Here is a 16,568-nt window from a genome sequence, read left to right as displayed (position 1 = left end):
AAGTCCTTTTCTTGCTAGGAGTATTCTTTTGTTTATTTACTTTCGTCGAATTGTTCACTTCAACACTCATGTTTTTCTTGCCTTCGCAGTCTTCTGAAGAATTTCTCCGGCGTTTTTTCGTGCCGGAATTATTGCCGTGGTTACCACCTTCTGTATTATGTTTCGACTTATTACCGACACTGAAGAAATGACCAATTTTTTGTTGATTTGCACCTAATACCAACTGTTTTTTTGGAGGCATACTTCTCTTTCACTCGACAACCGCCAAAACAATGACGTCATCTCGAAGCGACGAGATCTCGTTTGCCGAGATCGGCGCGAGACCAAAACAACAATGGCGGATCTGCCTGGCGAAAAGTTTGGAGTGCGGTAAATCTTTGTTAAAAAAAAAAAAGTAGTCGGGTAATAATGACCATTTGCGTCCAGCAAAAATTATCCGTCTAGGACAGGGGTGTCAAACTCATTTTAACTCGGGGGCCACACGATAGAACAAACATTCTGTCGGGGGCCGGACTAGTGGATTAAAGAGAAAGAAAAAAAGGGGTAAAGAAATAAGAGAAAGAGAGAGGGAAAAGGAAAAAGGGCAAGACAAAGAAAGAGAAATAGAGAGAGGGAGAGAGCGTGAGAAACAAAAGATAAAAAGTCGTGAGAGAGGGGGGGAAAAGAAAAGGAGAGGAAGAAAGAAATCCAGAAAGAAATAGAAAGACAGAAGGAGAGAAAAGAGAAAAGAAAGCGCGAAGGTTAGGAAGAGAGAAAGAGAAAAGAGGGAAAAGGAAAAAAGGAAGTTAGAGCAAAAGAGGTTAAAAAACACAGAGAGAGAAAGAGACAAAGAGCAACAAAGGAAGGGAAAACGAGAGACACCAGAGTGAAAGAGACAGAGACAGAGTGGAAGAAAAGGGTTGGAAGAGAGACAGAGACAGAGAGGGAGAAAATGGGTTGAAGAGAGACAGAGAGAGAGAGAGAGAGAGAGAGAGACAGAGAGAGAGAGAGACAAAGAGAGAGAGAGAGATACAAGTCCATTGTCTTTGTTCGAGGCACCTGGCTTTGGCAACATCAAGTTGACATATTTCAACCTGCAGCTTGTTTTTCTCTTGCGCTTCTCTGAGGGTTGTCCCGCGGGCCGGATTCAATCCCTTGGCCAGATCAGGCCCGCGGGCCGCCTGTTTGACACCTGTGGTCTAGGACACAGGGACGCGGGCAAACGAGAACACAGAGACAGCGACGATAAGATTATGAGCAGAACGAGTCCGTGGCGCCAATTGGCAAATCTCTTTAAGCAGCCTGAGTGTTCATAGATTGTGGACACTGCTTTACTCATTCATGCCAGAGGGAACCCAAAAAGAAAGAGGGAGCATGTTTTTCCAATAACAATGTCCTTTACATGTGGTCATTTAATGCTCTTCTCATAAATGCTTTCCTCATTTGAAGGCGTTCCTGGTTTGACTCACATGTAGCTTGGCAATTCATTAGTGTTTGCACTCAAAGCCGGATGGTTTGGAACCCGGATCAAGGACATTTTTGACGGACATTATCATACTGATGTACTTATTGTAGTGGATCAGAAACAGGGTTGGGGTTACGTGGGTTTCAGAATGCAATTTCCATGATGATAAAATCCATTTTAAATAATAAGCCATGCCGCTCCCTTCCTTGTAAGTTAAATAAAATGTCAACAACAGGCTGTCTCCAAAAAGTTTGACACTGTCACAAGCCAGGAACGAAGACAGGACCCAATAGCGTTCGTTTTACTCAGTCTTTATTGAGAAAGAGAGCAGTGCTTGCTTCCACGATCCGATGATCGTCGGCAGGGTTGGGTAGGGTTACTTTAACTGGATTACTTTCAATTACTTTTAGATTACTCCAATACCAAATATGCTAATAAAAGACAAAAGAAACTAAATATAAATCAAATGATGACTCACAACACGTGGTAAGCCTTCTCTCCTGGCTTTGATCTCTTTGATCTCCGGCAAAACTAACATAAAATGCGACCAGGGTTGTGTAGGGTTACTTTAACTTGATTACTTTCAATGACTTTTGGATTACTCTAATACCAAATATGCGAATAAAAGACAAAAGAAACTAAATATGAATCAAATGATGACTCACAACACGTGGTAAGCTCTCTCTCCTGGCTTTGTTCTCTTTGATCTCCGGCAAAACTAACATAAAATGTGACAGTAACAAAATGAAAATAAATCCAAACAGCTTGCCAACATCATTTTTGCCGTTCCATGTATTCCAAGCCTGCACAAAATTTAGTAATTGTATTCATATTTAGTTTCTTTTGTTTTTATTAGCATATTTGGTATTGGAGTAATCTAAAAGTAATTGAAAGTAATCCAGTTAAAGTAACCCTACCCAACCCTGATCGTCGGTCACTGGTAGCTGATTTCATGAATGCGGAAGTGGCAGTTCCGTGTCGAGCGAGGGTAGTCATAGACAGCGAGAAAACAGGTCCATGGACGGAGGAGCAAAGGCAGAAACAAGTCCAGAAAACAGGTCGGCAACAGATATCAGGCAGGAAACAGGGCAAAACAGGTCGATGGCCGGGACGGAGGAGCAAACCAGAAACGGGTCCGGTAACAGGTCGGCAACGGGTATCAGGCAGGAAAAAACAGGGCAGGATGATGTCGGATAGTACAAAGCTTGCCTAGCTGAGAGCATAGGTTCGCAGACGGTCTGACAGCTTCCTCTTGGAAGACGGGGTTTGAAAAGAGTCAGGGAGCCAATCAGCGGCCAGGGCTGTCGACCAGGGGAGTCGCAGGTGCCCCGAATCAGCATTCATGACATCAAGATTATTTTTTGAGTAAGACTGGTTGATAATGGACGTACGCTTGTGCGAAAAGAAAAATTGTTCTGCAAACATTGCGGAAGGGGCAGTAATGCAACAAAGTGATTGATGCCAACCGCCGTTAAACTCAAAGAAGGACATTCTGGAAATGTAAAAGCTGAAGTGTAAAGACGTGTTGAAGCATCTGTGTGTGGAACTCTTTGCACTTCAGCTCTATTTTTTGTCAGGACCAGAAAGGAAACAGGACCCAATTGCGTTACGTTTCTCACAAGTTTTATTGAAGGACATAGTTTGCAATTGTCTGTGGTCTGTGCAGCCCTTTGAAACTCCTTGTGATAGGGCATCACGAATAAACGTGACTTGACTTGACTTATCCTGAGATTTTTGAGTTTTTCCTTGCCTTATGTAGGTTTTAGATCAGGGGATGGTGTCATAATAGTCGGTAGTTTGCAATAATCTGTGGTTGTCATGAACCAAAACTGGATCAAGACCCAAATGCGTGACGTTTCTCACACAAGCTTTTATTTTATGGGAAATGGGGAGTCATGCACGTTAGGGAGCGGTCTGGCGTGGAAAGACAGGAAGCCAGACACCGACGTGATTGATACCAATTGTCCGACCAGATATCGGACGGATGGGGTCGATATCGGACAGGACGGGACAGACAGGATTGATATGGAAACAGGACATCGAAATTTAACAGGGCAAACTAGACAGGAACGAAAACTGTAGAGAATACTAAACAGGACAAAAATAGACGGGAACGAAACTGGAAACCGATATTAAACAGGACAAAATAAACAGGAACAAGACCGGACAGGAGAAACCAACAAAAAACAGGACTGAGTCAGAACCCACCTCTTGTGGGGCTAAGGTTTGTTGATGGACTGACAAAGGAAAATGAGAGCACTGAGCTTAAATAAACGGAAAGCCAATCTGTCAACGAGTCGCAGCTGGCGCTACACGGGCGGGGCCTATTGGGCGCCATGGCAACCGTGACAGTGGTCCTTTGAGACTCCTTGTGATTAAGGGCTATACATATAAACATGACTTGACCTGACTTGACTAAAACACTTAAGGGACCAACACAGTAAAAGGTGAATTTGACTAATTTTAATGGGTTGTTTTACACAAAAGTTGAGTTGTTCTAAACAAAATGATCCACAATGTTTAGTATCAAATGAACCAATTTTTGTGGGTGTTGAAAAAAGTACTCCTTTGCAGAATTCTCTGGTGCAAAAAACCTAAAACATTACACAGTTTATGTAGGGGTTGGTTCAAATGTACCCCAGTAGGGTTTTGAGCAGTGGCCCCTCTATGCTGCGCGCGTGCGCAATTGCGTATATTCGCACATTCTCAGCGCACAAGAAAATCTAGCCAGCGCACAAAAATGAGGGCTCAAGATTACTAATTAAGAAGCGACTTAAGTCAAAGTTACAGTGCATGTAGGTAAAAATACACGGGTTCCCCTGACGTGTCCTAAATGTGGTATTTTTAAGTCGAGTCGAATAAGAACGAAGTTGAGTAAAGTTAGTAGAGTTTGTCGAGAACCGGCTTCTTCGGCTCGGCTCACTAAAAGGAACCGGCTCTTTCGGGTCCTAAACGGCTCGTCGGGTTGTTTTTGCTTCTTTAATCCCAACATGACCAAATATTATGTAAAATTATGCACAACATGACTTAAAGGAAGGGGGGAATAGAACAAAAAAGAAAAAAATACCAAAATGAAAAAGTAGTGAAAAGCTGAGAAAAGAAGAAACAAAAGGAAGAGAAAAAAAGAAGGAAAAATTTAGAAAAAAGCCAGAAAAAAAGAAAAGAAAGAAATGTAGGAAAAAAGTAAATAGAGAACAAAAAGAAAAAAGTAACAGCTCGGAAGAAATAAACACAATGACATTTTTTTAAAGGAATTCTTAAAAAAAGTAGAATAAAACACAGAAAAAAGAATAAAAAGTTTGTGTTGCATTCAAATAATTTCCAATTATACCAAGTCAATCTTGTTGCCACCATTGTACTTCCACTAAAAAATTTGATTAAGTACAGTTCTGTATCGTGCAACCGACTAAATAAGCCCCCCAAAATGTTAATATTATGCGACAAAATATATCAGGAAAAAAAAGAAATGATATCTTGTGAAAGAATTGTAAGAACAAACGACGTCTGTAGGCTGTACAACCTTTGCAATAGTACATGAGTCAATTCATTCAAAAGAGAAAAATCGTTTTGCATTGCCGGAAACTCAGCAAAATGGAACTTGATGTCAAGTTTTGGACATGTTTGATAATTAATTATCTTGCCGCACTTGGGATTACGGTTGCTCACTGTAGTTTCAAGCGTTGCTCACCGACTTTGTGTGAACCCTCAGACCCGTAAGGAAAATCACAGGGAACTTTGGTTTTGAGACCAATCTTGGGTTGTACCGATACCAAACAGATGCAAAACTCATCCGCAATAAGCTTCTTTATGTTTTCCCCAAACTACTAATTGCTCTATTTCACATTTACATGAAACCAAAGAACAATCGCTGTGATTTTCTCTGGTCTGGCTTTACTCATTTCCCAGCTCCCGTCATAAAATCTGTAATGCTTTGAAAAGCAGCACTTTCATTGGTATCAGCGTAAGCTGTGCCCAGGAAAAACACTCGGCCTGATTGCAAAAGCAGAGAACCACCAAAAACATCCCCACAAGTCAAGAGTTATCCTTCCTCGCCATCTCGTCCAGGTTTCTCCGTACTCCATGTGACACGAAGTAGCCGGGATTCGATTACCAAGGGTAAAAGGTTGTACAAGCCTTGGGAAGATCACAACAAGCGCCATTGGACAAGACGAATGACAATGAAAAGGGGAATTAGTCAAGGAGTCTCAGCAGACAAGCAGGAGAAGAGTGATTTGTGGTTCTCCGGTCTTGCTGCTAAGCGCTCATAACTCTTCCGACTCCCTCCGGGAGCCTTCCTCAGCACGCGACTCTTGACCCTAAGCAAGGACGCTCTTTGATGAAGAGCCGGGGACGGCCATGTCTCTCATTGCTATTCGGCTATCTTCGTCCTCTTGAACACCACTGCTGCATAATAACTTCGGCACACCTGCTGCTTCTATTATTATTTTGACTGTTTTACATTTGACCTTTTCTTATATTATTGTCAGGACCAGAGCGGAAACAGGACCCAATTGCGTTACGTTTCTCACAAGTTTTTTTTAAAGGGAAGAGGAAGGGCTGCGCCCACGATCCGGTGTTCGCTGGGCGCAGGAAGCAAGTCGCTCTCTTGCACAGTTTGTCATCCGAACAGGAAAGTGGATCTTACGTGGCGAGCGATGGCGGTGTCAAGGACGGAAAAACACGTCAATAGCCGGGACAGGAGAGCAAAAACGTGGTCGGGGTCAGAAAGGGGTCGTAAGACGGGACGGGAGAGCAAAAATGTGGTCGGGGTCAGAAACGGGTCGTAAGCCGGGACGAGAGGGGAAACGTGGTCGGGATAAAAAAACTGGTCGTTGTCATGTCCTGCACGGTTGTCATGAAATGAAATGAAATGATCTGCATTTATATAGCGCTTTTCAAGTCAATGACTTCCCAAAGCGCTTTACATTGTGCTTCACATTTCCCAATAGCGGCCGTGATCTGTGCAGCCATGTAAGGCGCTAACCTGCTTATTGGGGGTACTGGGGATCCAGTGTCTTACCCAAGGACACTTCGGCATGTAACACGGACAAGCCGGGATTCGAACTGGGATCCCTTAATCCTAAAACGATCGCTCTACCTCCTGAGCTACTGCCGCCTCATGGCGCCCAGCTGTCCCTGCACCTTGACACCGGCTGAGACGCATTGGACTGATTGCTTTTGGAGTACTTTAACGCTCCTTTTGGGACTGCCCGTGGCCAGACCATTGCTTAGCCTTGTGGAAAACCTGTTCATGCCTGTTTGACCTGAGTAATACCTAGATTGTAATTTTGCCTGCCTTTGAACCTGCTTTGTTTTGTTTTTGGTCCTGTTGTGTGTTGGACCACTTTTTCTTTCCTAATTAAAGTGACAGATCGTCTACGCATATGAGTTCCGACTTCCTGCTTCCCGGTCCGTTTCCTGACAGGTCGTAAGTCGGGACGGAAGAGCAGAGGTGGTCAGAATCAAAAACAGGTCGAAGCCGGGGGGACAGACGAGAGCAAAAAACAGGAGTCAGGATCGAAAAAGGCTTTTCTAGTGTTAACTGATGTTCACAGACGGACTGACAAAAGAGGACAGATAGGAGTGGGTTTGAATAGGGACAGGGAGCCAATCAGAGTCCGGGGCAGTTGGCGCCAAAGGAGCAGGCACAGGTGATTCCCATCGGTAATCATGACATATTGTTTATTATACTTTGTTGTTCTGTGCACTTTTTTCTATATCTTTAACACTTCAATATTTGAATAGAGAAGGTAATTAAAGATATATTTTGAATAAATCTGATCCATTGACTAATCAAAAATGATATTCGACGGATTCATCATTAGTTGCAGCCCTAGTTGTTTTTCTTATAAATGGTATAATTGTAGTTATCTTAATTATCAGTACTATTATTTTAGAAAAAGTACAAAAATGCTTCAATGCTTCCTAGCGCCTGGCAGTGAAAATAATATCAGACAATAAACCATTCCGTGCCACAGAAAAGGTAGCCGACCACTGGTATGAATGACCAAAGAGACTGTGATTGATGAGCTGCGAAGGTGGATGCTGAACTTTGACGGTGAAGATGGCGTTTGAGCCCGGGCCACAAGGGGCAGCGCAGTTTGGTAATCAGTCACCCAAAGGCTCTTTGACAAACACCACGATATTACCACCACGAGCACGCACAAACATGATTGATGGGATAACGCTGTGCAGCAACGCTATAATGTTCGATATATACCCTGCGAAGAAATGCACTGAGACAAAGACAAAGAGGGTGGATGCTCTGGGGTGGATTTTGGTTGCCAGTCTATGACAATGAGATTATTAAGTTAAGTAAAGTCAAGTTATGTTTATCTGTGACGACCTTAATCACAAAGAGTCTCAAAGGGCTGCACAGACCAGAGATTATTGCAAACCACAGACCATTATGACACCATCCCCTGATCTAAAACCTACATGAGGGCAAGGAAAAACTCAAAAACCTCAGGATGAGTCTAGTCAAGCCAAGTCATGTTTATTTGTGACACCCTTAATCACAAAGAATCTCACCGGGCTGCACAGACCACAGATTATTGTAAACCACAGACTATTATGACACCATCCCCTGATCTAAAACCTACATGAGGGCAAGGAAAAACTCAAAAACCTCAGGATGAGTCAAGTCAAGCCAAGTAATGTTTATTTGTGAAGCCCTTAATCACAAGGAGTCTCAAAGGGCTGCACAGACCACAGATTATTGCAAACCACAGACTAATATGACACCACCCCCTGATCTAAAACCCACATGAGGGCAAGGAAAAACTCAAAAACCTCAGGATGAGTCTAGTCAAGCCAAGTCATGTTTATTTGTGACACCCTTAATCACAAAGAATCTCACCGGGCTGCACAGACCACAGATTATTGTAAACCACAGCCTATTATGACACCATCCCCTGATCTAAAACCTACATGAGGGCAAGGAAAAACTCCAAAACCTCAGGATGAGTCTAGTCAAGCCAAGTCATGTTTATTTGTGACGCCCTTAATCACAAAGAATCTCACCGGGCTGTACAGACCACAGACTATTGCAAACCACAGACTATTATGACAGCATCCCCTGATCTAAAACCCACATGACGGCAAAGGAAAACTCAAAAACCTCAACATGAGGAAAATAAAGAAACCTTAAGAAGGGACCGTACATGGGGTAATCCCCCTTCCAGGATCACCAGGCTTGCAATAACAAATAATACACAGATATTACTGAATATTTAATGGCAATGATTGAAAACATTTCACCTCAAATTTACCTGGACAGGCCAGACTCTAGCAACAGATGTAAACGTTCACCAGCCGATAACATACATATGTTTTGGTCTTGTGCCAAAGTTAATGTCTTTTGGTTTTCATACACTCAGTAAATTCCTCAGCTTCCCAATAGACCCATTCCCACTCATTGCCCTTCTCGAAATTCCGACACCATCACACCAGTTCAAGCCATCACAAACTATCATTTCCTTTTCCACCCTACCTGCAAGGAGGCTCATCATCCTTAAATGGACGCATACATCCCCTAATGGATTGAGGACATATTGCTATTAGACTGGTTATCACCCAATCAATCCATCTCAATTTTTTTATGATTACAAGCAGTGTTCCCTCTAAGCTGCGCACTGCTCGCACATTCTCAGCGCACAAGAAAATCTAGCCAGCACACAAAAATGAGGGCTCAAAATTACTAATTAAGAAGTGACTTAAGTCAAAGTTGCAGTGCATGTAGGTAAAAATACACGGGTTCCCCTGACGTTGTGTCCTAAATGCGGTATTTTGAAGTCGAGTCGAATAAGAACGAAGTTGAGTAAAGTTAGTAGAGTTTTTCGAGAACCGGCTTCTTCGGCTCGGCTCACTAAAAGGAACCGGCTCTTTCGGGTCCTAAACGGCTCTTCGGGTTGTTTTTGCTTCTTTAATCCCAACATGACCAAAAATTATGTAAAATTATGCACAAAATGACTTAAAGGAAGGGGGGAATAGAACAAAAAAGAAAATAATACCAAAATGAAAAAGTAGTGAAAAGCTGAGAAAAAAAGAAACAAAAGGAAGAGAAAAAAAGAAGGAAAATTTTAGAAACGAGCCAGAAAAAAAGAAAAGAAAAAGTAAATAGAGAACAAAAAGAAAAAAGAAACAGCTCAGAAAAAAATAAACACAGAGATTTTTTCTAAAGGAATTTTTTTTAAAAAAGTAGAAAAAAAACACGGATAAAAGAAGAAAAAGTTTATGTTGCATTCAAATAATTTCCAATTATATCAAGTGAATCTTGTTGCCAACATTGTACTTCCACTAAAAAATGTGATTAAGTAGAGTTCTCTATCTTACAACCGACTCAATAAGCCCCCCAAAATGTTAATATTATGCGACAAAAGATATCAGGAAATAAAAAGAAATTTATATCTTGTGAAAGAATTGTAAGAACAAACGACATTTGTAGGCCGTACAACCTTTGCTATAGTACACGAGTCAATTCATTCAAAAGAGAAAAATAAATTTGCATTGCAGGAAACTCAGCAAAATGTAACGTGATGTCAAGTTTTGGACATAAATTAATGACTCAGTTGCCACACTTGGGATTGCCGTTGCTCACTGTTGTTTCAAGCGTTGCTCACCGACTTTGTGTAAACGCTCAGACCCGGGGAAAATTACAGGGAACATTGATTATAAGTTAATATTTTGTTCAACCTACGGTACAACATGGACTGGTTATTCACAATGGCTGACATATTAGACTTATCAAGGCTTTACAGATCACAACACTGCATTCATCCATGGAAGACTGGTCACCAGTTAAGCATGGGGTGATTGGGAACTCACTTAAGAGCAACAAGATAATGGACATCCGCCCAACAATCCATCATCAGAAACTGATGATTGTCTACATTTGAAGATATCCACTTGAGCAGGGTCGTGTATATGTGAAGTTAGCATATTAGTGAACGTCGTGACGTGGTTTCTGACCTTTAAAGGGATCCCCCAGGCTACCTACAAAGCACCTGTTCGATGTTCGCGCTCCCATAAAAAATGTAACACGTTGCTTACTATGTCATCACTTCATGATTTATTGCAAGTGCGAGTGTAGCACCAGTGTCGCCATGTTTTTTGGCAGTGCTATAGCAGTTGCAGGGATTGAATTACCGTATTTTCCGCACTATAAGGCGCACCTAAAAGCCTTTATTTTTTTCAAAAGCTGACCATGCGCCTTATAATACAGTGCGCCTTATATATGGATCAATATTAATTTGCAAAGTCTTCCAACTAACTTGCAGCCGCCGACTAGATTTTCCCCCGAACGCCAAGTAGTCCGGGGTGTATGCTGGGATTTATTTACCGGCGTTTCATTGGCTAACCAATGTGTCAATCATCATTTGAATCGATCACTATTGGACAAAGTTATTCGGAGGTAAAGGGGGCGGATCCTTTTTATCATTTACAGGCTGGCATAGGCTAAAGCGGCAAAACAAAGCCGGCAATTGGCCGAAAAAGATGAATGTGAATCACACGTTGGGTTGACGGCATAGGGAAAGCATTTTTTACTATTCTGTATTTGTAAATATTTTATTCCCCTGGATTTACTACACTCACGGATATAAGAGGACCATGGTTGCACATTATTATTGAACACAACGACTACGGTGAGCTACTCCGGCTATATATTTTCCCTGTATCTTGTTTCAGACTGAACTCGATGTTTCTGTGATAAGCGGTGCAGATAATGGATGGAATGGAGTGTATATTTTTAAATTAAACTCAATTCCAAGTGTTTATTGTCATATGCACAGTAAAGTTACGAGCGAAAAAGAAAATAGAAACTAAGGAATGGTTGGCATTTCTTGAATCCCAAGACTTTAACCTTCCGAATGATGGAATATGCATTTGAGTGACATCGTACGGACACCGCATCCGCACGTGTTCTCGACACGTATTTGCTTCTTTGCAAGCTTTCGGAATGTTAAGGGGGTAATAAGTTGGACTGAACTATCTGACTGTTTTGTCCACGTTCCCATTGTAGCGCCTTATAATCCGGTGCGTCTTATGTATGTCAAATATAGGACCAAAAACTATTTTTTCGGGGTGCGCCTTATAACCCGGTGCGCCTTATAGTGCGGAAAATACGGTACTGAAAACCTTTATGCTTTTAGACAAGTGTTTGTCTGGCATCTTGCTGCTACGCTGTGCTCATTTAGGACTGTTTTTTGTTCGCTTAGATCCAACATCAGCAGCCCGCGTGGGGATCTTCAGCACTCTCGAGTGACTCCAATAAGGTTTATCGATTGCAAAAGATTGGGGGACTAAATTTTGTTTTCTTTCAATATGGTTTCTGTAGAAGGACAAAGGTGCCACTGTAGAGCAAATAAGCCCAGCAAAAAAATTACTCCTTATTTTCCGGAAGCATGTTCCTTCGCAAAGTCAGTTGCGCCTCTGCTGCTTGATCAGCTCCATTATCTCCGGCTGGAATGTCTCCCTTAGCTCCAATATGGGGCGGGACTGGAAGTCTTCCTGGTTCATCCTCCTGGACTTATCGCACTTTGGAATGGATGGAACGACTGTGTCCCCAATTCACCATGTACCATAATGAAATCTGATAACATGTAGTTTTAAATGTAATCAAAACATCCAAGGCAAAGTATTAATAAAATAATGTTCTCACCATACGGAATTATGTCGATGAAGTGACATTCTTAAATACAGAACATTACGCAAATTTCTCACTTCTTCGGCTTTCTAACAAATTTAGTAACTTCAAACACCATCATCTGATCCTGGTGGTATCAGATATCTGAGACCACGCCTAAAGAGGCATGATCTGGTCAAGCGTCCCTTGTTCATCTTGCACAACGGCGGCTAGGCTCGGCCGTGCGATCCTGCTCTGCGGCTTTGAGTTCAGCACTTTGGCCATATGTTGCGACTGTTTGGAGCGTGGACCAAATATCTCAACAACGCACGTGAAGTGACAGCTTCAGATTTAACTCCATGCTTGCTGGTTCTTGGGAATAAGCGTTTTTTTTTCTGGACAAGGGAATCCCCCCAAATCGACTAGCATTTTAGCGGAAACTACTTTTTTTCTGGTAACTTCGAGACTTTCAGTGGTCGAAAACTCCCACAATTTATATTTTCATCTAGTATGGCTCTTTTAACATTTTGGGTTGCTGGCCATTCACCTAGACACTACAGTGCCATCTAGTGGTCAAATATTACACAATGTATCTGTAGGCAGTTAAACAGTTTTTAAAAAATGGGAAAATGGTGCTGGGATCTAATTTAAGAACTTTTTCGACTGGGGGTGTGCATTGGGGCGGCATTAGCTCAGGAGGTAGAGCTCGTCTTGGGTTCAATTCCCTCCATGTTATATGTCAAAGTGTCCTTGGGCAAGACACTTAATCCCTAATGCCCCCAATAAGCAGGTAGTTGCCTTGCATGGCTGACTCCCTATTGGTTTGTGAGTGTGTGTGTGAATAGGTAAGTGTGAAGCACATTGTAAAGCGCTTTGGGACGTCTTCATTGACTTGAAAAGCGCTATATAAATGTAGACCATTTACCATTTTGGCCTAGACACTACAGTGACATCTAGTGGTCAAATATTACACAATGTAAACCGTTTTTAGAAAACGTGAAACTGGTGCTGGGATATAATTTGAGGACCTTTACGACTGGAGATATTTTTAATGGGAAAAAAAGTGTGCCTGGCTCAAAAAGGGTTGAAAACACTGATTAATGCGAAACACTGGTGCAGGCTATCATTTTATTTACAATTTATCCCCACTAGGGTCACCTCTCTACCGGTTTTGAGTAAAAGACCAACCGCTGAGACCCCAATTTAAACCAGCGCGGATTGATAAGAAAACACGCGCCGTTACCATGGTAATGAAACAAGTGTAACCGGGGTGATAGGAGGCTGGAGGCGGAGGAGGAGGGCATCATCTCCCGGCAACGAGGGCACCATCTCCCGGCGACCTCCTTACCTGTCATCGTAGCAGAAGTCGGCATCCAACGTGTTGACGTAAACCCCCACGGCCACGGCGGTGCACAGCAGCTCCACGATCATTTCTCAAAAATGACTTTGGAAAAAAAAGACCCCTAGAAAATGTCGTTGTTCAGCCGCAAGGTAGCGCGGCTCTCCACGCCGTGCACGGCTTCTCCCGGCGCGCCTTAAGTGGATGGCGGCGGGCCATGTCGTTGCCCCGCCGGGCAGAGACGCTCGCAAGCGGCTCAGGGTCCTCGTTCGCCGGCGAGAAGGAGCGAGAAGTCGGCCTGCGTGCTGGTGGAACGCATTTCGGAGCAATGTGCAGAAAGAGGAGAGGAGTCTTAGGCTGGCGCGTGTGCTTTTGGAAGGGGAGGCGGTTGCGCATGCGCGTTGCCTGCTGCGCCGACGACAATAGTGGGCATACAAAGAGAGCTTTTATTTCCTGGCGAATTGGAAAGAACCGTTATTATCTCTGGAGAGAATTTCAGGCTGGGGCGATTTGGGGTTTGGAGATTTGAGGGTGCAGAGTGTCTAGCTGGTTTACAAAAAAAAACATATCCTTTCATTTTATTTCTTGTTTTATATTATAGTTTAATTATTTTATTTGTTTTTTATTTTAATTGTTTGTTATTTCAACATCCAGCCTGTTCATGCTGGAAGGGGGATAACTCATGTGCGATCCCTTCTCAAGGGTTCTTCATTTTCCTTATGTTGAGGTTTGTGAGTTTTTCCTTGCCCTCATGTAGGTGTTAGATCAGGGGATGGTGTCATAATAGTCTGTAATCTTTAATAGTCTGTGGTCTGTGTTCAAGGGCGTCACAAAGAAACACGACTTGGCTTGACTTGACTTGACGCATCCTGAGGTTTTTGAGTTTTTCCTTGCCCACATGTAAGTTTTAGATCAGGGGATGGTGTCATAATAGTCTGTGGTTTGCAATAATCTGTGGTCTGTGCAGCCCTTTGAGACACCTTGTGATGAAGGGAGTTACAAATAAACATGGCTTGACTTGACTCATCCTGAGGTCTTTGAGTTTTTCCTTGCCCTCATGTTGGTTTTAGATCATGGTATGGTGTCATAATAGTCTGTGGTTTGCAATAATCTGTGGTCTGTGCAGCCCTTTTAGACTTCTTGTGATGAAGCGTGTCACAAATAAACATGACTTGACTTATCCTGAGGATTTTGAGTTTTTCCTTGCCCACATGTAGGTTTTAGATCAGGAAATGGTGTCATAATAGTCTGTAGTTTGCAATAGTCTGTGGTCTGTGCAGACCTTTGAAACTCCTTGAGAGCTTTTTCCTATTTTCTCTTATGTCCCCAACCCATCTTGTCCTTTATAAGTGGAGGTTGTGAATTAAGGTTACGTTGGACCCAGTGACCACCAGATGGACCAAATCTTGTCACACTGTTGGGGGTTGTGGAACGAGAGCCCAGTAGGAGTAGCAAAACAGATGGAGCCAACACATTGAGGCAAAGGTTAGCGGCACATTTGTAACTGTGGTTTCAGAGCGGTTCATTAGCGAAAGTGTTTTGTTTTTTTCGTCGGCGTTTAGTTAGGGATGCCTCACAATTTCACAGAGCCCATTTAAAAACTACACCCTTATTTGAACCCGCAGGGACGGGGACAGGGCGAGCTACTGTGTTTTTCAGCCAGCAAAGGTGATTAGGGATTAGGAAGAGTAAGGAACAACATTGCCACAGTTACAAACAAGCTGAAATTACAAGGGGAAAAAACAAGTTGTTTATGTGCCTTGCTTGCAGGAAAGTACTTATGTTCTCATGGAGCAAAACATAAATGCGGACGGAAGAAAAACAATGTTTAAGTGACACTGAAAACATCAATAAAGTGCATGTAAATACAAAGTATTTTGATCTGTACATCTCCAAACAGAAGAGCAGCTTCAGCGACAGACTGCTGTCACAGTCTTGTTCCGCGGACAGACTGAGGAGATCATTTCTCCCTCATGCCATGAGGCTCTTTAACTCCACCCGGGGAAGTAAAAGCACACATCAAACCCCACCCCCACATTTGTATATTACCCTATTTTTATGACAGTGTGTATCTTCAGTAACACTATTTAATTACTCTTTATCAACACGTTATTTAGGGTATTCCAAAAACATGCTTGTCAGGTTAATTGGCCGGTCCAAATTGTCCCTGGGTGTGAATAAGCAAATGAGGTTTCTTTCTCTGTGTGCCCTGCGACTGGCTGGCAACGAGTTCAGGGTGCTCCAGCACCCCCGTGACCCTACTAGGGATAAGCTGTGCAGATAATGGATGGATAATGTGATGGATGAGTGATGAAAAAACATTTTATTTTATAAAACCAGATGCTAATGTACACTCGATGAATTTGGAAAGATAACCAAAAAAATCCTCTCTTGAAATCATATCTAATTTAAGCAGTATGTGGGAAAAAGCGATCAAACCTTTGCCACAGAGAGCAGTTCCGTAGCTGCCAGTACGGCAACATTTCCTTTGTGCTGTAGGCCAAACATAGAGAGTAATTTTCCGCTCATGCTATTTACTCCGGAAGCACTTCCTCTACGGCCCCGCAGATAAACATCGTGCAGGAAAAGGATTATCACAGCTGCAGGCCCGAACCTCACTCTGTACTCATGGTATTATTAACTTCTTCAATGAAAGACATTTCTCTCAAACGGGACGAGTCGGTGGCAGCCAATTTTTTGCCATTTTTTAAGGCTTACACAAAATTAAGCTCTGTAGCTATCTAGGCATTGGACAAATCAAAAGCTTCAACTTTCCTCTTTCATTCGAAAACAAAATAGTCAGCCAAAATCACCCCTCATCCTCCCGAGGCCTCACAAACAGGGTTGGGTAGGGTTACTTTAACTGGATTACTTTCAATTACTTTTGGATTACTCCGATACCAAATATGCTAATAAAAGACAAAAGAAACTAAATATGAATAAAATGATGACTCACAACACGTGGTAAGCTTTCTCTCCTGGCTTTGATCTCTTTGATCTCCGGCAAAACTAACATAAAATGCGACAGTAACAAAATGAAAATAAATCCAAACAGCTTGCCAACATCATTTTTGCCGTGCCATGTGTTCCGTTACTCCCCAAGCCTGCACAAAATTGAGTCATTTGATTCATATTTAGTTTATTTTGTCTTTTATTAGCAT

General features: G+C 42.5%; 1 protein-coding gene across 2 annotated transcripts in view; it reads right to left on the bottom strand.

The window, feature by feature from the left end:
- LOC148356289 (protein O-mannosyl-transferase TMTC2-like) overlaps positions 1-13,765 on the bottom strand; it is an 86,224-nt gene extending 72,459 nt beyond the window's left edge. For both annotated transcript variants that reach the window (XR_015852053.1, XM_088347896.1), the window contains exon 1: positions 13,417-13,765. Coding sequence is in view for 1 of the 2 variants with exons in the window: in XM_088347896.1 (XP_088204022.1) it covers positions 13,417-13,499 (83 nt within the window). In the remaining variant the exon portion in view is untranslated. The remainder of the gene's footprint in view (positions 1-13,416) is intronic.
- Positions 13,766-16,568: the final 2,803 nt, after the last annotated feature.

The sequence above is a fragment of the Urocampus carinirostris genome, chromosome 11 (genome assembly GCF_059441175.1).
Source record: "Urocampus carinirostris isolate Australia breed hairy pipefish chromosome 11, RoL_Ucar_1.0, whole genome shotgun sequence".
NCBI classification, from domain to species: domain Eukaryota; kingdom Metazoa; phylum Chordata; class Actinopteri; order Syngnathiformes; family Syngnathidae; genus Urocampus; species Urocampus carinirostris.
The sequence above is the reverse complement of the archived record's forward strand: the minus strand, read 5'-3'. Positions and strand labels throughout refer to the sequence as shown.